This window comes from Sardina pilchardus, chromosome 21 (assembly GCF_963854185.1).
Source record: "Sardina pilchardus chromosome 21, fSarPil1.1, whole genome shotgun sequence".
Taxonomy (NCBI): domain Eukaryota; kingdom Metazoa; phylum Chordata; class Actinopteri; order Clupeiformes; family Clupeidae; genus Sardina; species Sardina pilchardus.
In genome coordinates this window covers 24,963,533-24,986,226 of record NC_085014.1, presented here as the reverse complement: position 1 = coordinate 24,986,226, position 22,694 = coordinate 24,963,533, and the positions used below count along the sequence as shown (strand labels likewise).

The 22,694-nt window shown below is 41.9% G+C and overlaps 1 protein-coding gene across 2 annotated transcripts in view; it reads left to right on the top strand.

Moving 5' to 3' along the window:
* pcdh11 (protocadherin 11) overlaps positions 1-22,694 on the top strand; it is a 127,549-nt gene that overhangs the window by 61,769 nt on the left and 43,086 nt on the right. For both annotated transcript variants that reach the window (XM_062524095.1, XM_062524094.1), the window contains one exon: positions 17,688-17,886. In XM_062524095.1, coding sequence (XP_062380079.1) covers positions 17,688-17,886 — 199 coding nt within the window. The remainder of the gene's footprint in view (positions 1-17,687; positions 17,887-22,694) is intronic.

Below are 22,694 nucleotides of genomic sequence, written 5' to 3'. Positions count from 1 at the left end.
TTACTGCCATTTTCATTCGCTGATATAAACACATGACCTTGTCTCCGTGCCTTTTGTTTTTTTACGAGTTCCTCTGATGTCTGCTGGAGTCTCTCCGCGAGTGGATGGGCTCGCATCAGTGCCGCGCGTAAATAGATGGCGAATTTGTCCGAGAGGGCTGGTCCTCATTTGTAATATTAAAAGGTCTCTTGATGGGTATCCTTTGCCTGCCAACATCAGTTGTGACTCTTTAAAAATGCCTTGGACTTGAAAGAGACGGCTCTCGTGGAGACTTGGACACGTCCATAAACACTTGGAATGCGGGCGGATATTATTGTGCTAATTAGCCTGGGCCTATTAGGATTTTCCCACTCCTGGTGCTCCCACAACGATTCTTTGTATGTGAATTACAAAAAGCCCACCTTAGCTATGCACAATCTGTTTCTCTCTGTTAGAAATCAGTCAATACAACTGCTATTAAAAGGGTATTGCTGTTTGAGGAACAAGAGCCAAGTCATTATGTTTAAGCCCACCAAAAGCGTAAATAAATCCTTTGGTGGATAATATTGGACTGCACTTTGCATGTCTATGGAAAATGTATATGAGAGAAGCATAGCTGGCACCCCTTTGTGAAAGTGTGTGTGTGTGTGTGTGTGTGTGTGTGTGTGTGTCTGTGTCTATGTGTGTGTGTGTGTGTGTGTGTGTGTGTGTGTCTGTGTGTGTGTGTGAGGGTGTGTGCATTTGTGTGTGTGTGTGTGTGGATGTGTGTGTGCGCACACAGGCATGTGTATACATTTTATACTGCTATAGCTTGGAGATGATGTTTTGGTTAATAAGGGTCAGAGTTAGGGTCAGTGTAAGGGTCAATGTTATTGTTGGCTAACCTACCCCAAACCTCCAAACCACATACTTCTGGTTGCTATGACCCAAAAGGTTAGATCTTTCTGACTTTAACTAGATTGATTTTGGAAACAATTTAGCATATCTTGATTTGATTGATTTTGATTGGATCCAAAATCATGAATAAGCTTTAAAGTGCAACTACATGCATTGTGTCATTATACATAAAATGCCTGTGGCCCACTTTAGATAGCTAAGGCCCATTCCTTTACCTCTTCAGTGGTCATCTACGGCTACCCCTAACCTGACCTGACCTCTGCCCCTGACCCCACAGAAAGACCTTACCCTAACAGCCATCTCACACTGACTCTTTTCCTCAGACTCAGCCTATATGTAGCGCCTGGGAAATGCAAATAGCATGTGACTAAAACAAGCTAAATAAGAAATATGGGCATACATTAGGGAATAGTAACTAAACAGTAGCTTTAGGATATTTTCCAGACTGAATAACCATCTGTTGCCATGTGTGCATTTAGTGGTTGTTGAGATACTTACAGTAGAACCTTTTTTTCAGTGTGTGCTGTGTATAAACTTAACTTACATTTAAAGCAAGAAATGTTGCCCTAGTTTTCAACTTATGTTGCAACTTCACATCATGCATGTGCCATCAGTGTGCAACTGTGAATATATCAATGTTGGGCTTATATAGTTGTATTAAATGCAAGATGCCTTGCAACATAGACACAGACATATTTATATTTGAAAGATTAAAGGAATAGTTTGGAATTTTGGACATAGGACCTTATTTCCAACTTAGTCGGGGTGATATAGATCGGTGAAGACCGTTTTCAGTGAATTTCTGCCCTTCCTTGAGTTGCAGCGTTCATCTCGTGCTAACCTAGGTGCCGAGATAACGCAAGTCAACGGTAACATCCAGCCTGCCACTGAAAACACTCCACAGAACACCCGAAACAAATAAATGATAACGTCAGACTATCAATGCACATGCCTGTGTTGATAGAACAATGTTAGAAAATGAAACTAACCTTGCATCGCATTGCAATAGCCTATTTTGTTCCCTGTATGGCAGTGGCGGATTGATATTGAGAAACTAGTCCCTCAAAATGTAATAAATCATTGAGTTGCAAGGTTAGTTTTATTTCTAAAATTATTCTATCAACACGGACACGTATATCGATAGTCTGACGTTTTAATTGACTTGTCTCGGATGTGCGGTGGAGTGAGTAAGACTGTTGCTGATGTCAGACTGATGTTACCGTAGAAATGCATTAGCTAAGAACCAGCGTTAGCAAAGGGGGACGCTGCAACTGAAGGAAGGGGTTAAACGCGATAAAAACGGTCTCCACCGACCTATATCACCTCGGTAAAGTTGGAAATTAGGTCCTATGTCCAAAATTCCAAACTATTCCTTTAATAGAAATACTTGATGTCTGCATTCTAATAGCTGAATGAATATTCAGTTAAAACAGTTAAGTCAGTTGGACTCTTTCAGGTTATGTCGTTAACTCCTTAAATGAATATCAGTCAAATGCATGAATGTTATCCAATCAGAAAATGTCCAGTAAGACAGTCATCCATCATGTCTGCAAATCTGGCATATACAGTACACTGTAACCAAGAAGTGGACTCCTACAGTGTGTCTGTATCTTGTAGGAGTTAGCATGAACCGCTAACCTCCCTCACAGTGGCATTAAATACAGTATTAATCCAATGGGCACCATGGAGGTCCTGCTGTGTTCACAACTTTTCCTGAGAGTCATTAATCAGTGTCGCCATCATGTGTCGTGTTTGCTAAAGGAGCCATAAGTGACAGTGATAAGTGATCCTGTCCTTGTTTCAACATCAGCCTTAATACAGTGAGCCTCGCACATAATCATCCGAGGACAATGCCAGTGCCACTCTCAATGAACAAGACTGTCAGGGAATTCAATGGGAGAACAATCTACAGCATTAACAATTTAAATGTCACTGCCAAGAAACCGGTGCTGAAGGTTGACACTACAATGACACGGCTGTGCTTTTTTTGAATACGGCAACCTCCAAAACCTATCCTTCATTATAAAATGGAGTCGCAGTGACATTGTTCAAGTAGAGTGTGGGGGACACGGAGCTTCAGTCGACTTACAGGTGTCATCATACACCTGCATAATGATTCTCTCAGGTCGCACACTCACTGTAGAAGTGAAGCAAGCTCAGTAAAATACTTCTATTATTATGTCCTCATCTTAACACTGATAGAAACTATGGCATTATAGGGACCATATTTTCAACTTCGACTCTACATCTGAAATGATATTTCAAACTATGAACATCACCAGTTATTTTGTTATTATATAACCATTGAATGATATAATTATTCCATAACATTTCAAGAAAACATAAAGTTGCCTTTTGCTGTCATAGTTTTTTGAAAGTGGGGAGTTTTTTTTCTCTCTGCCTTTAAATGCAAGCAATTGTCACAGAATGTTTTTGCACTGTCTGATTCATTATCCGTCTCTTGGAGCTCTGTGTCATACTCCCCTCTTGTTTTTGTTGTGTTATGACTGATTGTCTCGCCGTGTTGGGCTGAAATGTGTGTGTCTGGCCATCGTAGATGCACTCATCACAGTCAAGGAAATCTGCTGTCAAAATGGTACATTACAACGGAGGATGAGAGGAACTTTATTGAATCTCCTCGTAGGAAGCTCTTTTTGAACTGTTTCCTTACTTTCAAGTCAACCTTGCTAAGCATTTCACTTAAACTTATTTTGTCTGCTGGAAATTGCATTATTTGATGTTGCCTTTGTCTCAGAGACTACTAATGTGAAACGTATGAGGTGAAATTGTATCCTCACTCTCCTTTTCACATGCCAATGTGCTTCAATGAGATCTGATTATTAAGTTAGATGTTGATTTATTATGGGGGTTGTCCTTCAACCATGCCTGCTTCCAGGGGATACTTTGAAAAACACTGTCTGCTTTTTTTTTGCGAAAGCATACCTAATTGAATTTTAATACGTAATTAAATTAAGCAATGAATCAGTTCATCTCCCTCTGCACCTGACCATCCAGCTCTCCAAAGCATTGGCAGCCAATTATGATGAAACTACAAACTGGGAGGACCAAATGATACTGAATGACTGCTTATATAGGACAAGCCCAAGCCTCGATCTCTGAAGGCCCCCAAAAGGCAGAGATCTTTACCATAAACCCAGGAAGTCCCCAAGCACCCACACAGTGGATACTGTAAAGCTCTGAACACCGGAGCTTGATTGGCCCTTTGTATAAAGCATTTGGATGGAGAGGTGTAAAATCCCCAGTACCATCTACCCCCAATCCTGTGTGTGTGTGTGTCTGTGTGTGTCTGTGTGTGTGTGTGTGTGTGTGTGTGTGTGTGTGTGTGTGTGTGTGTGAGAGAGAGAGAGAGAGTGTGTGTGTGTGTGTGTGTGTGAGAGAGAGAGTGTGTGTGTGTGTGAGAGAGAGAGAGAGAGAGAGAGAGAGAGAGTTTGTGTATAGTGGGCTGGAAAGAGCCTGTTGGGGCAGGGGGGTGGATTCTGCCCACAGGAAGCACACTTGGCCGGGACCTGGCCCAGCCCACACAAACACAGAGCAGCCGGGCCGCGTGGTGAGGAACCCAATAAGCCTGGAATAATTCCCCTAAATAAATCCTCTAGAACCATTACTGGGGACTCCTGCCTCTGCATAATGCGATGGGCAAAAGGGAGCATTGATGAACTTTTTTAATTATTACGCCGCCTGGGAATTTGACACTGCCAGCTCAGGGATCCATGCCGTCAGGCATTTCAGCGTTTTTTTTCCCCCCCACCTCCCTTTTTAATTCACCCAATTTGTTGGACCGAATGAAACACTGAAAGGTTAGAGAGTGGAGTAATTAACAGCACGGAGCCTAATGTAATCAGGAGGGGATGGTACGTTCCATGAGGATCAATACTGGTCTTTGAGTGTAGGTTGGGTGGGGAATTGTTCAAGGAAATGTCAACCACTTAATAGTAATAAGCTGATGAAAAGGCAGGAGACCCACATGTAGGAAAGGGAGATGGCTTTGAATATGAATAGAGATGTCAGTGTCCTGTGTCTATTAAACAGAATCAAGGAACTTGCGTGTGATTAATATGGTTAGAGGATATGTCTCTGTGTGAGAGGGCCTTGTCCAAATGTTGATATATCATACTGTACATATCAAACGATAAGAAACCCTTTATTTACGCTCAACAAAGTGTACGTACAGAATGGGAGGTAAAAGTGCTGCAATGTTTTTCTACTTTAAATATAAACACCATGGACTGTGGCATATGTATCATGTCATGTTTTATGTTGACTTAACACTTAGCAGAAATATTTATGCTTCCATCACAAGTGGCGAAGAGAATGGCGCAGAGCCAACACATACTTAGTAAAGGAGCTGGAGTGACCTTTGAGAGTGCTAAGAAATGCCTGTAAAACAATGAACCTGTGAAATATGCTCTTGATAAAATGAGAAAGGGCAATCATTGGGACAACTGGGCTTGCAGGGTTCCTGTAGAATGCCAGGGTAACTAGTTTTCAGTTTACATTGCGTGTGCATGATAACGGCAAAACATAAATAAACATACAGTACGTGTTAAAAAAACAACAAATACGTCCGATACATAAATAGAATATTTCCAGAGCACAATTTAAGATCAGGAAATTACAGTATGTATAATATATGGCTGTTTTCATAGGCTACACTGTATGTGGTATGCAGTCTCTGCACTACATGTGTACTGTACTGTATGTGTGAGTGAGAGGGAGGGAGAGACAGGGAGAGAGGGAGGGGGAGGGGGTATTGTGTGATTGTGTGCCCTCTGTGTGTACGCGCCTGCATAGGTGGGCGGTGGGCTCTTTGGGAATACGCGCCCAGCAAGGCGCACTGAGATATCGAGCTCGCGACGCTGTGCCGTATTTCACATCCGCCGATACCGCGAGCATAAACAAGGCTCCCCCGGAAAACCCGCTTGATAGCGGGTCACGTGATCCCCCTCACCTCCACTTAACAGCCGAGGTAGACGTCCGAGGCCCGTCTGACAGTTCCGCAAGGCTGAGCTGCCATGACAGCCTACGCTTGACGGTCATTTCACCGAATTCACACATTGAGCCCTCCTGCTGCTCCGGCCTGCCAAGGAGCTGCACACACCGCGACTGCAGTGAAATGAACCCGCCACTCCGGCAGCGAGAAACACAAGACTGGTCTTTTCGCCAATATTTGGACAAATGCTGTTTGACTCCGTCGAGGAGCCTTTTTTTTTGACGTGAAGGGGACTAAATTTGTGTTCACAAGGACGAGTTGAAGGTCAGCCGTGTGTGTGCGCGGCATGTGTGAACGTGTATTCTGAGGAGTTAATGAGAGTTCTGAAAGGAATTGTGTTAACGTTATTAAAGCGGGCATCAACGTTCATCACGACCTGGGTGGCCTACTCCAGAAATAGCTTGGACTTGACTAATGTTGTTCTCATTTTCTGATCATAGGATTAATGAGTTGGTCAGCCTCAATGAACACTGCAAAGAGCCAGGGCCAATTTGTTGTTTTAGTTTTCTCAACACGTTAGATACGTTCAGATATTCTTGTGTTCAGATACTTCACATTTTATAGACCGTAATACAAATTCCATCAACATAAACCCATCAATAATTCCATTTTCTTTAGTGGATTAAATGCTGGAAAGAGCAGTTGGAATTTCGTTCCCATGGCCACCGACATGGAAAAGATATCACTCTCCAGAACACAGACACACACACACACACACACACACACACACACACACACACACACACACACACACACACAGACACACAGTCACACACACACAGTCACACACACACACACACGCACACACACATACACAAAATATGTCCAGCAAAGGCATCTGAGTTCAGGGCTGGAATTAGTCCCTAATGGTATTTCTACATGCCAAGTCTTAAGAGGCAGGTTGGAAGAGTGAACTGTTGAAGGACATATTGTACAAGTAGTCCCCTGGGATTTCAAAGCCCTAAGTAATAATTTTCCTTTCACAACGGGGTCACTTTTACACTTTACAAGGACATATGAAACAACAGGGCAACACTGGTGAACAATATATTACATTCATTAATATCTTTGTCCAGTTGTCATGCTGCAAAGATTGCTCTCATCTTCAGTTGGAAGAGTACAAAGAGTTCGTATCTGATTTCTCTTTGCATAAAACATTGTGGAAGATCAAACTGCAAACTAAGGATGGCTAGAATTGAATGGGAAATATTCTTGATACCCTTCAAATACATTCTGACTGAGTTTGTATGGTGCAATAAAACCTCAGAATGTGATATGAGACATTGCTTGTCTAGCACTCCAAATAAGCTCTGCAAATTATGTAAAGAAATCTTGAACAAATGCAATTTAAACCCAGTATTAAAAGAAAAAAAAAGCCAATTTTGCTGCAAGAACTAAATGTATCCCTTCACTTTGTTCATATTTATAAAGACTGTCATACTGGGGGGCATTTATTTCACCATGCTGTTTGTTTGGATAACAGCACAGTTCAGACCAGCAGGATTGGAAAATTGTGTCAAAAATGTAACATGACTTTAAATTTATAGCATTCCTTTTCTCCCTCAAAAATGGCAAGCGCCGTTGTCGGCATATATTAGCTATTTTGTCTTGAAATGTCTCGAAGTGTTTTGACTGATAACAGACTGTATCTCTCCTGCAATCAAGCATGCATTCCAATGACTGCTGTCAAGGGATACAAATAAAAATGGTTAGAATGTCCAGCTCATCATGTGGCCTATCACCATCTCTCATTTGAATTGCATGTCTGTGTTAATCAGGGTAATAGACTCATTTGAAGAGAAAATTGTGGCTATGAGTGTGCCATTCTGGGAATTCCATAATATGCTGACAGGAATGGAATATATGAGCGAAAATTAATGTGGGCAATGACCTGTAAGAATCTCCCTCTGTGTTCATCTGTGATTACTCACAAAAATAATGCCCCAATTGCATCATTATCGTCTAAAAATCCTACCCATTAATGCATACCCAGGCTATCTTACCAAAGGCTTTAACTACAGGTTAATGCAAAGTCAGGCGTAAATTGTGGGCATGCACACTGTCATGTACAAAATTACATAGGAAGTATCCCGATTCTAAGTGTCTCAGAGATGTATCCATATATTTATTCATTTAAAGGAGAGGAGACAGTCTCAAGGTTGGAATAAATTGGGAGCTAGAGACACAACACAATAAGCCCTGGTGTTTTTAATCAATTATTAATCCAATATTTTAATGATCAGAAAGCCTGGCATGATCAAAGCCTCAGTTCATGCCTCTCTGCCTCAGTTCTCTCAGACACACTTCTCGTCTTTGATGTGCTTCGCCAACAAATGCACTTATCTCCACATTTCACTCCCAGGCATGTATGTGGGGGCTTTGAAACCGCTGGTCTGGAGAGGCCCTTGTCAAGAGGCCAGGGTCACTGACCTGCTCCATCGTACTGGATCTCATGTTCAATCCTGGGCTCCAGCAGCCTCTGATCTGTGTAGGCAAGTTTGGCCAGTGCAGGCAACTTCAGTATTGTTATACAGTACCTCAGTTTATTTGTCTTTCATGAATGCTTACTATCTTTGAAAGACTTTCCCCATAATAGTGGACTACATCTTAATAGTTAGAACTAACAGCATGGGCCTACAGAAGCGTGCAGCAGCAAATTAGTCATTTCAATGTCAGTCTCAGTTCAGTGTTGTTTTTTGCTCATCATTTTCTTTGTTGTGTCTGATCTGCTGTCACGATTGCAAATTCATTTTAAATGTTTATGTGCTCATGTTTAATTATTATTAATAATAATAATCTATGTTTTTTAATGTAACAATTTGTTGATGTGTGGGCTAAGTAAAAATTGCCTCTCTCACACACATAATTAGAAATGCACATTCCAGAGATGTACATGTAGCCACATCAACACTGTATCACTGAGAAAGAGTTTTCTGTTATTGTTGCTGCCTAATGGCTAATCATAATCACCAATATTAGCTCCACATCAGCAACAACATCAGAAGTTAGTTACAGGTTATGCAACCTACCTTGTTGTGCAGCCTATTTCAACAACTATAGAGATTGATAACGTGACGTAAAACGCAACGCATTGTGGGAATCGGTGGCCCAAAACTTAAGTTGTTTTACTGACGTGCGGGAACAACAAAGTGCAGTTGTCGAAATGCCGTTTACCTGCTGTGTTATAAAATTCAATAGACTCTATTGAATTTTATAACACAGCAGGTAAACGGCATTATGAAAGGTGAATGACTATCAGATGTTGTAGCCTAACCCACTGAAGTAGAGAGATCGCTAATCACGCGTGGCCAACATGACTGTTTACCTTTGTTCAGACTTGACGTGGCGGGCCAAAAAAATACTGTGCGCGGGCCGGATCTGGCCCGCGGGCCGCCATTTGGGGACCACTGCAATAGAGTAACATGACGCTTATCTTTTATCGTTTTCCAGCGTGGAAAAATAATAGTACACGCCATTTTTCAGAGGTGACAAAAAGTCAAGGAATGGCATGGATAGCATCAGTAAGGAAGCGCAAGATTATGTTCTGTTTTTCACACATTTTTTTCACGCTTAGTTTTCATTATTATCATGCCAGATCATAGACCCAGTTTCCATGGGCTGTTATCAGGCGAGCCAAACATACCCATTGTTTGTGTTTTGATGAAGTTGGCCACATGTCTTAGCGATCTCTATTCGTTTACCATAGCCTGGCTGGGCTATGGCTAGCCAATGCTCTTTTTCAGACAGTAGGCCTAAGTGTCAAAGTGAGGCACGTGATTCTGTCAAATATTTGCCAGCAGTTAAACAGCATTTATTGGAAGTTTCAGACGTGTCTAGACGATTTATTCGCATACTTTTGAGACTCGCGTAAGTTATCCATTCAGAAGAAAAGCTAATTTACCGGCTGCTGTATTTTGACTTGACTCCATAGACTCTTTCTCCAGTGGTTCGGTTCCTGTGTTATCTACCACTCTGGTTACACTGACACTGGTTTAGGCTATTGTAATCACTTGTAAAGGCCAAATTAATCGTAGCGTACTATAGCCTATGTGTAAATCTCATATTTGGAAACTTCATGTCTGCGTTCATGTGTGTCAAATTTGGTTGCCGCAAAGTGCAACTTATAAACGTAGGGGGGAAAAAAAACACAGCCAAATTTCAGTCACAGTGGGCCTACAGTACGTGCCTAATAAGCTATTGAGCTAAACATCCAATCTCCCATAGCAATAAATTCAACCACAGTAGTAGATAATCCCATAGAGGCTACCTAAGTTAGGTTACCAGCACATTTTTGTGGACACTGTGTCAGCCTAGAACTTGTATTGTTGCATAGAACTCTCTCAAATATGCCAAATGAGGAAAGGCCCCAAGCCAGTGAAATGATGACTATTCACTCTACACATATCAATAGCCTGTGTTAGCTGGGTGCAGCGAAAGCCAAGGATGCTTTATTGAGATCCTAAGCTTGTGTATCGTTCCAAATGTGCTGGGTCTGAGCCTTTGTGAGCTATTTCTTTTTCAATTAAATTTAAATACAACATTCTGTCACCCGATGCAAGGGCATAGCACACATTAACTCTCCACACAAGCAGAACCGGCTGGAAGGACTCCCCGTTGTGAGAGCACAGTTCCATTCATAGCTTTAACCTAATGAGCTAATTAATTTGTTGATTACTATTTTCTGCCTCAAGTTGGATTGTCACATGGCAGTGTTTGTCTCTGTGAAGAACCAAACCATTCAAGGGTAATACATTTAGTGATGACTCCAATTGGAGTCAACACTCAAAAAATGTGAAACTCCCACAAAGAGTAGGAAGTTTATTAACAACTGCCAGTTGCACACAAACAGCAATTTTGTTTTCGGCAGAGAGATAGTATGTCTCAAGATGGCATAAAAATAAACCTCTTCTGAAGCTCCTTTGGCAGAGATGGTTGGTGTCAAAATCAGTTACCCAAATGGCACACGCGACTATAAATAGGCTACATTGACTAGTTGTTGAAATAAATGGTCTCTGTGGAGAGTGAATGAATCCCAACTTTTAATAAATTCATTAGTTTACCACTGACTGGAGACAGACTATTTTTGACACTTAAGGAGATAAATTCAAAATGTCTTCATTGTGTGAAGTGTAGCAAATTGTCAATTGGTGTACAGAGAAGGAATATCTCAAACTCCACAGCAATGGAAACGGCGCTCCTGTCTTAGCAATCTCTTTACCCTCCTCATCATCATCATCTTCACATTAAGGCTGGATGCCTTGCACTTGGGTACAGTTAATGCAACTCAAAGTAACTTATTCAAAAGGGGCTTAATACAAGCATTTCAATATTTGATGGATCCAAGTTGTTTACAGTAGTGGCACTCATTTGGTCTGTCCCGTGATGTGTTGTATGGTGAGGTAGTGTGTGATTGGATGTACAATGGCACGCGAGACCCTGCTGTGACAATGCACTCTGTAGCTTAGAGGACATGACAGTCCACATCACTCACCCCAACCAGGCTGTACATCTAATGTGCCTCCGTCACATCGCCACTGAAGACCGGAGCTGAGAGCGTTCTGTGTGATTTGTTGATTTGTTGACATGAATACTTTGCTTCCCGTTCACTTGCAGATCAAAAGACATAACCATCATTTCACCTCCTGCAGTTCTACCCATTTTCTCTTCATCATCGTCGCTTCTCTCCATCCCATTTATCTCTCGTTTGTGCGTGGCAAGTTGTGCCGTTGGATTTTTGTGCGCGCGGAACAAAGTAAACAAAATCAGTGATTAAAAATTAAATACCGTTATTTCTTTCGGAGCTATTACCGGGGTCCCCCGGGAGAGAATATTACGTTGCTGCCTTGTAGGCGTCTTTTGTTCCCAATCTGGAGGCTTGTCACTATTTATTGTTAATTTTTGATGCTTCATTTGATATTCTGTGCTCTTTCTCTGACATGCATAGATGGCTTCATCAGTCTGTCACTTATTGCTTGTTAAGTCGTGATGTCAGGTTCGCACGGCACAGGCAATGCATTTCACCACAAGGTATGTCAGGGAGCTAATTCAGTAATCATACTTGACTGGAATCCCAGACTACAGAGTCTCCATTTGAAATCAATATATAGTCACAACAAACAAGCAAAGGCATGCCTTACAACTGGCACATATTGGCGGAGGATGATGATTAGGATTGGAGAAATGCCTGGCTTTTGGTTGCTGTGTATGTTTTTGCCATTCTTGAAGTATCTTTGAAGTACGCCTTGTGGATACTTCCAAATAGCCTGCTGCTAGCATGGAATGTAGACTTTTATGTAACTGGTGTATAGTGTATGGCACACTTGTGAGCTGTTTCTTTACTTGCTTGTATGAGACACTAATTAAAGCAAGCATGACAAAGGGAAGACACCGAGATCTTTCCTTAATAGCCTCATGTCCTCCAGCAGACATTTTAAGGTGCCATTATAAAAACAGTGTGTGTTCACAGTGTCTTGTAGTTTGAAGACTATTCCAAGTCAGTGACCTTGTTGGGAGTGAGTCTTTGCCTTGCCCTTTGCCTCCACTTTGTAAGTGATATTGCTGAGAGATGTTCGCCCTAATGACTGTGGTGAATTTTCCATCACATGATTAACGAGACAATGGTTATTCAACTCTCTATTCCCTTTCTTAACAAGTCTGGTCTTGGCCATTTACCTGTTTAATGCAATTTGCTATTTTTGGAACCATCCAAAACAATTTGTTTACAGGAAATGTCACATGGAAATGTACTGTGACTCAGTGTGTTGTGCTAGGGGACAAGCCTGAGAGAGCGTTTTTTTTTTGTTTGTTTCAAGACTGTCTTTCAAGTTTTTGAAGTACCTTTGCTGCACTGTGGATGCTCCTTTCATTGCTGTCAAGTACTGACCTAGGCAGAGTGGTTGGTTGAAAAAGAATGAGATTACACACAAATCTTTTTAACTCATTTGCATAATATTGTGTTTATAGTCTAGTTGGGTTTGAATTTTTGTAAAAGTCGCTTTTTGTTAATTTGCTGCTGTTGTGGGATGCAATGAGGTCTAGTAAACAGTGGTGGTCTTTCAATGATTCTCAGCTGTTTAACACTTGGTATCATAATGGCCGGCAATATCATAGACTTCAGGCTTTTTTTGCAAAAAGACTACAGAGTGTTTTCACCTCAAACCAGCCAGCTTCTCTCCTCCAAAGCTGTTGACTTTTGCACCATCTGCGTGTTTATCATCTAATAAAAATGCTCAAATTAATCAAATATTTAGTGTAGTCCATCTTCAGAACCATTTATCGTTTTGCAGAACACATTGCTTTTTTTTGCCATGCCTTATCAGAACATCAAATTTGAATGAGTGATTAAAATATCCCTCCAAGTAGATAACAAAGCAAGTGGGACACTGACAGTGTTAAGAAAATAAAGTGGAAAATATACAGCCGTTTACTTTGCAGGGTGCTGTGATAAAACAGGGCACTGCTCATATGCCCCCTCCCCCCCCCCCCACCCCCACCCCCAACCTTCCCCAAACAGCCGCTGCGAGGATATCTGGAGAGCTGCCTGCTGGTGCTTTGCTGGTTTGTGAGCAGCAGCAAACGAGAAAATTAACCATAATGCTATTTCATGGTGCTCCACTGCTGGAGATCACCCCTGCCTGGATCTGCAGTGGCTAGATGGGGCGCGAGCAGCAGCAGGACTGCGGGTCACTCGGCGTGAGCGCTCACATATTAGTTAGCTTCTCATCTCCTATTCATGGGTACAAGATTTAAGCTGCCCAGAAAAATAAAACTGATGATGATCCCGCATTCAGGAATTGGCAAGGGAATGGGGAGAAAACTGTTAAGAAGCTAAAGTAGATGTGTGTGGGGGGGGGGAGGAAGCCGGAATGGGCGGAATGGCGTGAAGGTTCCAGCTCGCTCGGAATCAAAGAAGCATTTATGGTGCATTAGCAGCAGGCTTTCGTGAATTTCCCACCACCCTTGCTTTGAATAATAATGTCACATGTACTGAAGATGCCTGAATAGAGACGAGTTGAGATGTTCCATACGCTTCGTGTTTTCCTGTACCTCACGTCCTTACAGACAAAACAATCTGTACGAGATGAAAGCATTTCACATCTCATTTCTTCCAAGAGACAAACTAGTGTTGTTAATGACTTCAACATCTATCAACAAAATTTAGAACGCTGTCACAAAAGTATGCAGCAAATCACGCCAAAGATACATTTCTTTACCACAAAATTACTGTACACGGCTTTGTTTTGTATGCAGATGCTTTATTCCTATGTAGTTATTTTGAGTTGTATGAAACTGCATCTTATGCAATCCTTAGACTACAAGACTATGCTACTAGCTACTGCACACACTTTTTTGATATCCTAAATATTTTCAACTATCGACCTACCAATCCTTGAATAAGCATATCATTTTATACTCATCATTTTGTACTGATTCAGTTCTGTACCTTGTAGGGATGGTGTTTATGAATCATGACAAGATTATCCTTATCCCTAACCTGAGTCTGTGAGATGTACTTACATACTCAGTGGCGCCTGATTTTAGGCTTAAACTCTTTCCCAGTGGATGAGAGAGGCTGCATGAAAAATGAATCCCTTTACCCGCATACATCTCTTTTTTTTCCACCAAAGATCAAACAGGTATGTATGCCACTTAGATCCTATCTCCGGCATGAAGAGCAAATCTCCAGTGAAATACTCCACTGTGGTCAGAGTTGATTCATCAAAGACTAAGGGGGGAGGGGGGGATTTAGCCACTATTGTTCCTTGCCCATACACATACACACACATGCACACACACACACACACACACACACACACTCACACAAAAGACGTCCACTTCTTTTTGAATTAGACTTATATTCAGACTTTGCACGAAGGAGGAGATGGCGATTGGTTGATCTGTGACTTCCCTGTGGACCAGGTGGCCGCTGTGCTGCCTCCCGTCCTCTCCATTTTAATATGCGGGCCATCTAATCCTCTAACCGATGAATCCGGCTCCATCTGCACATTGTCTGGTTTGCCACCAGCGAGGAGCTTTGGCATGGACTCGCTCGTTGGAGAACTTGGCTTAATTTCCACCCCTCTCTCTTTTTATCTCTCTGCACATACTTTTGATGGCAATGTTTTATCTGGTCAGACAGGCTTTGTTTGGTCTTGATATCTCCTCCAGCAGCTTGTGTTTGCTTTGCTGATTTCTGGCATGTTCTTTAAACAAGTGATAATGCCTTACAAAACATACACACCTTGACTTTGACTTTTGAAAAGCATATATTTTACTTATATACACATTCAAATAAATTACAGAAAGATGAAAGAAGGAAACAATTAATGACCAACTGCGGTTTCTTAGATTGAAAATGTGCCTATTCTTTAAAATTGTGGTTGTCCTTATTGTCCTTGACAACTGTTTTTAATCATTTCTGGCACTATATTTTGGAATATGTTAAGTAGTTGCAATATAAGTACACGACAACAGTCTCTGATTTCCAGGGGCTTGGCAATCCTCTCATAGATTTTTTTGATAACTGGCGTCCCATTGATCAATTGAAGTTGGCCTCTGTTTTTAAAAAAGTTTGGAGAAAAGGAATCCATGTTTGATTCTCAGAAGACTTATGTAAACTTTTCAAAGCAGTGAGTAGGTCAGACTTTCTCACAAACTTGTTAGTTTGATGAGAGTGTAATTAAAAGTAAAATCACAGCTGGTGTTGTGATGCCTTATTTTTATTTGAATGGCTTGTGAATAATAGACAGCGTGATTCTCATGCAACATTCTGTCGCTCTGTCAGCTGTTGTCATCAGTAAACTACCCAGCAACCCACTCCTGTTCAAGTTCATGGGACTGAACAGTTGCCTCACTCCTGGTTAAAATTCAAATTAAATGGAAAGGTGTATTTTGTTTTACAAAATTTAGCCTAAAATGCAAAACAGGACCAACTGTTGTCAGTTGTTAATTAGACAGTGTGGCACTAAAACCAATACATTTTCAGTAACAGACCACAAGACAAAGGGAACATTGTCTTACAACACTGTACACCACACGCGCCAGGCTCTGTAGTATCAAATACAAGCTTAGTCAGCCACAAAAACAAAATACAAAAAAATCTTTATGTTATGTGTGTCAGACACACGTTGCCATTTCATCAGTTACTGTAATTCAAGATGTTTTGATTAAAAATCTTGTTATGTGCAAAAAATGTGTCACCACCAGTCTTGTGTTAGGATATATGATATGTATATCTTATCTCATTGTCAGGCAGGCCTGTGATGCAATAGTCTGTGTGCATTTTGTCAGCTGTTGGTGTTTTTTCCTAAGCCTCAGAACGCCTGATGTTGTAGTGAGAGTGGGAGGACGAGAGGAGTAAAGCCACCCTAAGAAAATGAATTTACACCCTGACTACTAATTGTGAGGATTTAGTTCGAGGAATCCTGCTGATAGCTGTTAATTTCACTGTTAAGCTGTTTTGAGATCTGTTTTTTTGGCAGTGTGTGGCATTCATCTGCTGCCAAGATGTCTCCGCCACCCATTCTTCAGTCTGCCTTATCAAAAGACGTCGAGGAGTTTATCTGTGTGCCTCAACAACCACATTTGCACTGATTGCTGAAACTCAAAAGAACGTTGTATTAGCTGAAGTAGTCACAGAAAATAAAAATTGATTTGGTTTATATAGAAGTAAATTTTTCTGTGACTGCTGATGTGGCAAATGGGAACCCAAATGAAGATGTTTGGGGATGAATGAAATGTTTCTTTGATACCTGGCCAAAGAGCAATTATTTCTTAAGTGTGCAGGAAGGGAAGGAAAACAGCGAAGAGAAAAAGAGTCCGACGCACAATGGGGAAATACAGGCAGAATAAATGGTTTGAATTTACCGCCTAATGCCCGAGACACAGAATGGAAAATGTCTTCTGCCCAATTTCACAAAGAATCGAGAAAGTCGGTTCTCAGAGTTGCCTTTGGCTGTTTCCCTAGTTCCACCAAATTGAGTGTCTGCAAAAAGGTCATGAACACAAACCACTCCAGCTCTCCAGAGAGATGGTGTGTTCCAGCTTTGAACATGAAAATCTACATACATTTCTCAGGCCTGCCAGTTGAAAGCCTCTGTATCTCTCAAACTAGGCCACTGTGTCGCAGGTTCAACGTGGTGAAACTCACTGAATATTTAGAATAACTGTGGGCAAATTACAATCAGTTTAAATCTAAACAGATGTTGAAGTCACACAGGGGCTGAGTGTTTGGTGGAGTCTGGATCTTTGTTCAATTTGAAGCATTAATGTACAGTACATTAGAATAAGCCACAGAGATGAATTTTCCACAGCGGACTCCCTTCTCAATACCAACCAAAGTCATTAAAATTTAATTAGAAAACCTTTAATTAGAAACCTTTAAAATGAGACTGATTAACTTGTTTTAAGTATTGTGGGATTTCATGATCATCTTAATAGCCCGTTGTAATAATTGTAGGTTTTTGGTTTTGTATTTTGGTATTGATACACCATGGTATTGTATTTCAGTGGCTTAAATGGACATATTCACAAAAATCCTTTTTATGGAGCTTTTCCTCCTTTTCATGTCCAAGGGGTGCACAGACCTACCTTTGCTTTGTACATATCCACTTCCAAGTCAATTGTATTAAAACAAACAACACTGACTGAGATGAGGCCCTCTTATTTTTAAATCGAACCACATCCACCACCAACACCACATATTGTTTCTAGGTCCGTTGGTTTGTTTGTTTGTTTGTTTGTTTATTTTTTTGTGCCAGATCGACCATTGACGTGTCTGTATCTCTTGTGCTTCTTGCAGACGCAACGGCGAGTGACATTTCACCTTCCGGACGGCTCTCAGGAGAGCTGCAGCGACAGCGGCCTCGGGGACCACGATCCGGCCAGCTCGGCCAGCACCACACAGCCCCTGCCCCTGGGCTTCCCACAGGAGGAGTACTACGAGCAGACCTCGCCCAACAGCCGCACCGAGGGAGACGGCAACTCCGACCCCGAGTCCAGTGAGTACCGACCGCTAATTCGCAACCCGCGCCCCGGCCTCTGCCTGTTTATGAGGCGGCGTTGGCAGCGGTCCACGCCAGGGGATGAGAGGCTCGCGTCGAGGCCGCGGGTACGTGGCCACAGTTACTGCACGCCTATCAGTTCAGGCGCTGGCCGGCGCTTGGGAAACAGCAGATGTGCTTTGATGCTTCACGCCATATTTCCTCCCTTAGTCCTTCTAAGGAGCTAAAAAAAAAAAAAACAGCCACAGCAGTGGCTTCTTTTGTGTGAGGGGCTCTGATGATGACATTTTATGGGATGACAATGATTGAAAATCTCAGTTAGAGGGGGTCAGTGGTAAATGCCAGGTGTGGGATGTGAGCTCTTGGTGTGTAAGGAAAGCTTGTTAGTGAGCTCCCTGCTACGATTGCTTAACGATCGGAGCAGAAGGAGTGGTAACACTCAGATTTATGGTTTCCCCATTTGTATGACCGGCGGGAAAAGTTGTGCGCTGGCGAGGATTTATGGATATCGTCTGTCATGTAAATATTAAGAAGCGGGCGCATTCTGTGACCCAGTGATGAAAAGCCGCTGGTATTTGGCGGGCGGAATGCAGTGGAGCTGTCAAAAGCCAGCACAGGATGCTTTGATTCCGTGGCCATTTCCACACCATAATCAGAAAGCAGTGGGGTGACTCTGATCAGCATAGATCTCTTCATTTCCTGTGTTCTACACATCAATGATATGGGTGAATTACCATAGCATCGCTCAAGTTGTCAGAGGCGACACAATTTGCCCCCCCCCCCCAACTCTTTTTCTTTTTTTTTGCTGAAGACAGAACACAGGAGAAATAAATTGCCTGGCGTTCACCTGGAGATCCGCTTTCAGTCTTGGTCATAAATGAGACAATAGCCACTCACACGTCTCCCTCTCTGCATTGCAGCACTGTCTTTGTCAGAGCTCGGCGTGTCAGTGTGTGGCTGGAAATGCATTCGTGTGTGTGTATGTGTGTGTGTGTGTGTGTGTGTAGTGTCTGTGATTCTTGGTCGGCGCTGCTATTTCCATACACATGACTTTGTAATCTTCTGCTTGAGATTAGCTGTTGTGAGACTGGCCAGTGTGTGGTAATAACCCCTCTGCTGAATGCTGTCCTGATTAAATGGCCGCTACTTCAAATCATCCCCCTTGTATTAGAAAGAGGATGAAAAAAAGGGCCCTATGTTTTTGTACTTCTGCAACCAATATTTTGAATGGCAGTCATATGGTCATATTTTTTGAAGCACCATTCCAAAGAGAATTACAGCACGAGCGTGGCTTTGTTAGAAAACAGACGAGGCAGTCATTGTTTTTTAGTTCGGTGATGCTCATGTTGCAGTGTTGACAGTGATGTCGGCTGCTGTCATTAAAAGATATGTTTCAGATAGCAGCGCGCATATGAATATGTAAATGCAGTCCATCAAAACCTCCCTACACCCATCAAAATTGACAAAAAAAATAAGAAATTATTAATTTCTTCATAAAATATGTAATGGCTGTGGTCTGCTTACAGGGGAGCGTTTGGTGGTTTATTTAAGTTTCCAGAGTGACAGTCTCATGCATAAACATTAACAACCACGACTGTGATAAATCAAGGACACACCAGACGGTTTTTATTTTTGCTCATTTTCAGAGAGATGCTTGGCTATTGTGCAAAGCGTAAACGCGATAGGATCTTGACGTGCATTCATCTTGTGTGGGGGCAGTCCAGGGTTCTGTCACCCAGACCAGTGAGACTGAGGGGTTCCTTAAAAGTTCCTCCAGCCCGAGCAGTGGGAACCTGGAACATACGCCATGCTAGGATAGAAGTCAACCAAGCCTTTCAGACCCATTTCCTTTGCCCAGAAGTTCACTGATAAAACCTGACACTGTAGTCGAGGGTTCAAAAGGAGAGATAGATCCGCTCTCTGTTGACAGACTCTGAGACGAGTGCATTGGAGGCGTAGGAAGCCTGAGACGGATTAGATATGGTTTTATCAATGAGCAGCAGGCAGCGGTGGCTGTGGCAATCGCTTATCTTGTCGTCTCAATTTAAAAAGAGTGAGAACAAGAGAGGGAGAGAGAGAAAGAGGGAGAGAGGAGGGGAAAAAGGCAGGAAGAGAGGAAAATCAGGGAGCAGGGGAAGACAGAAGGAAAAGGTGAAGTGAAAAGTGAGAATAGGGGGAGCAAAAAAAAGGATAGCGCAATGCTTTTATGTTTTGAAGGGTGGTCTGGGTCTTGGATGTCAACGCACCATGAGTAACTACCTGTGTGAAAGCAGACAATGCGGCCTTGCTGGGACGATGAATTTCTTGACTCCTCTTTAAAACAGCATCTTTATTAGACCACCCACTCCTGAAATAAAGTTCATGTGGCATTTATGTTTCTATTATTTATGAGATGGGAGGCAATTCATTTTATGGCCTCTTTGGCTTCCCTTCCTGGGCTTGCTTTATCCGACTGTCAGCAGTCCCACTCTTGCCACCCTGTACCCTGTGCCTGTCAAACATGCCACTGCCCCTAGCCCACTGGCTAAAAGCTTCAAATTAGCATGGCGCACGCCGACTCCACCCAGCCAACCACAGTAACAGATGGCATTAAAATGCACAAATAATTAGCAATTATAATTCCGTCTTACCTATCCCTCTAGGCTGTCACCAAAACCTTTGTGCTGCACATCAAAACACGGGATGCATGGACATATATGGACAGTTTGGATCGCCATGGAAACAAGGAGGCAGGGCATGAGTGTATTTGTTGTCTTCCTTCCAGGTGAACAGGCCGTCCCCCCCTCCCTCTCTCTCCCTCTCTCTCTCCTCTCTCCCTTCCCCATGTCATCTTGATTGTTCAAACAAACTCCGGAATGCTGAGTAGCTCCGTGAAATGTTCCGCACAAGAAAAAGGGTGTCATCTGTCTGAGATTGGGGCGCTCCAACTGCAAACCCTTAATATTTAATTGCCATGGTTGTTGGGAATCATAAATAATTCTCTAATTACAAATACTCTGGCAAAGTGCATCACATTAATTGTGTCAAGACTGTTACATGCAAAAGCTACTGTCTAGTGGAGAAAATCTGAAAAAAAGAAAGAAATCACCACAAAAGCTAATTTGGCCTAATGGTGTGTCTCATAATTGCATGAGTCAGTTTGTTTCTGTCCAAATAAGTCGGATTAATTACATAATGGATATTTATATATCTTCCCCACTGAGAAACTGCAATGTGTTGATTTATGACTTTAACAGCCCTTCAAGACATCCTCTGGTCAATGCTGGGGCGAGCAGTGCTTAAGTAATCAGTGGTGTCCACTTTGAGTGAAGTTGCCAAGCATGATTTGTTGAGCTGGCATTAAACAGGCAGCTTATCTAAAATCGAATGAGCAAAAAAATAAAAAGCAAAATAATAAACAAATTAATTTTAAATCCAATATTTTTTTGCGTCAACATATGGTATGACATGACTTTTTCCAAATGACACATAGTGCTCCAAACAAAATACTTTAAAGGCAAAAGGATTTTCCGCACACAACATAATCACTTAGATAAAGTTAAGAGCCATAATGTCTGCCTGGTGAAATCCTCGCATCAAATCCGTCGCTTCTTCTGGATGGCACAGTTTGTGGTCCAATCAATTTGTGAAACCATATTGCAATTGTATTGTATGGCACTGAGTGTTCGGGATTTGCTCTTAGAAGGAAGCCTCCCATTACAGGGCCTAAAAGCATGGGGCTAAATGCACTGTGTTTGTGTGCGTGAGTCATCGAGAGATAAAAAAATATATATCTTAATCTCTCCCATATGGCCTGCGACGGCCATCATATGCCTTGTCTTTCAAATATCTAAATCTGCCCTGGAAATAAACCCGCCCTTTTAATTCATTCATCTTTAATAAGATTACAGATTTAATCATGCACAGTCTTAGACTAAGAGTTTTATTGAACACTTTCCCTAAGTGTCTTTGGGGGTAATTATGATTGTTTTCCTCACAATCCTGCACTTAAGTTAAGAGTAATCCATATAAAACATATTTATTGGATTTATTCCAATTAAAGCCATATCTTTACCATTGCAAAGATCTTATTATTGAACATGTCACTGAGTGACTTGCTCTGTAGGGATGCTTAGAAGGGATGCACCTGAATCTGAATCTGAATCTGAACAAATGTAACTGTAAATGTAACTGTGTGGAGTCAGCATGTAAATACACTTTAGATGTGTTACCATATCTACAAATCCATGAATTGCAAAGTAGTGACCATGGCTAGTTCATTGTAAATTCATTGTAATGCATATCTTTGCCAAATTGTGGTTTATGTGCATCTAAAGCATATTCGCACTTTGCACTTCAACTTCACACTGTAGTGACACACCATCTGTAGTTCACAGTGTCAGCAGCATGACCAAGGTAATAATGTGGAGGAGGCCTTTCCTTGTGCACATGTCATTCATTCAACCAAATAGCCCCATCGTTTTAGCGTCCACATTTTCGAGTAGCCTATATATTCCCTTATATTGATGAGTTCATATTCCTAGCTAACACTGGCTAGTTATTGTTGCCAATCTAATTTAGGAGTGCTGATGGCTGTGGAGTCACAACAATCGCATTGCCAATGATATTAGGTTACAAAATACAATATTTGCCCTGTTTGACACAACTTCTGACATAAACCAGGCCTACTTCCGTTCTGTTGGTTGAACAGATACCACTGATAACGATGTCGCAATGCACCTCTACTGTTCAGTGTCCAATGCTAAATATATTTCTAATACACATAATTTGTTTTGGAGACACTACAGTATATGTCTGTTATAAAG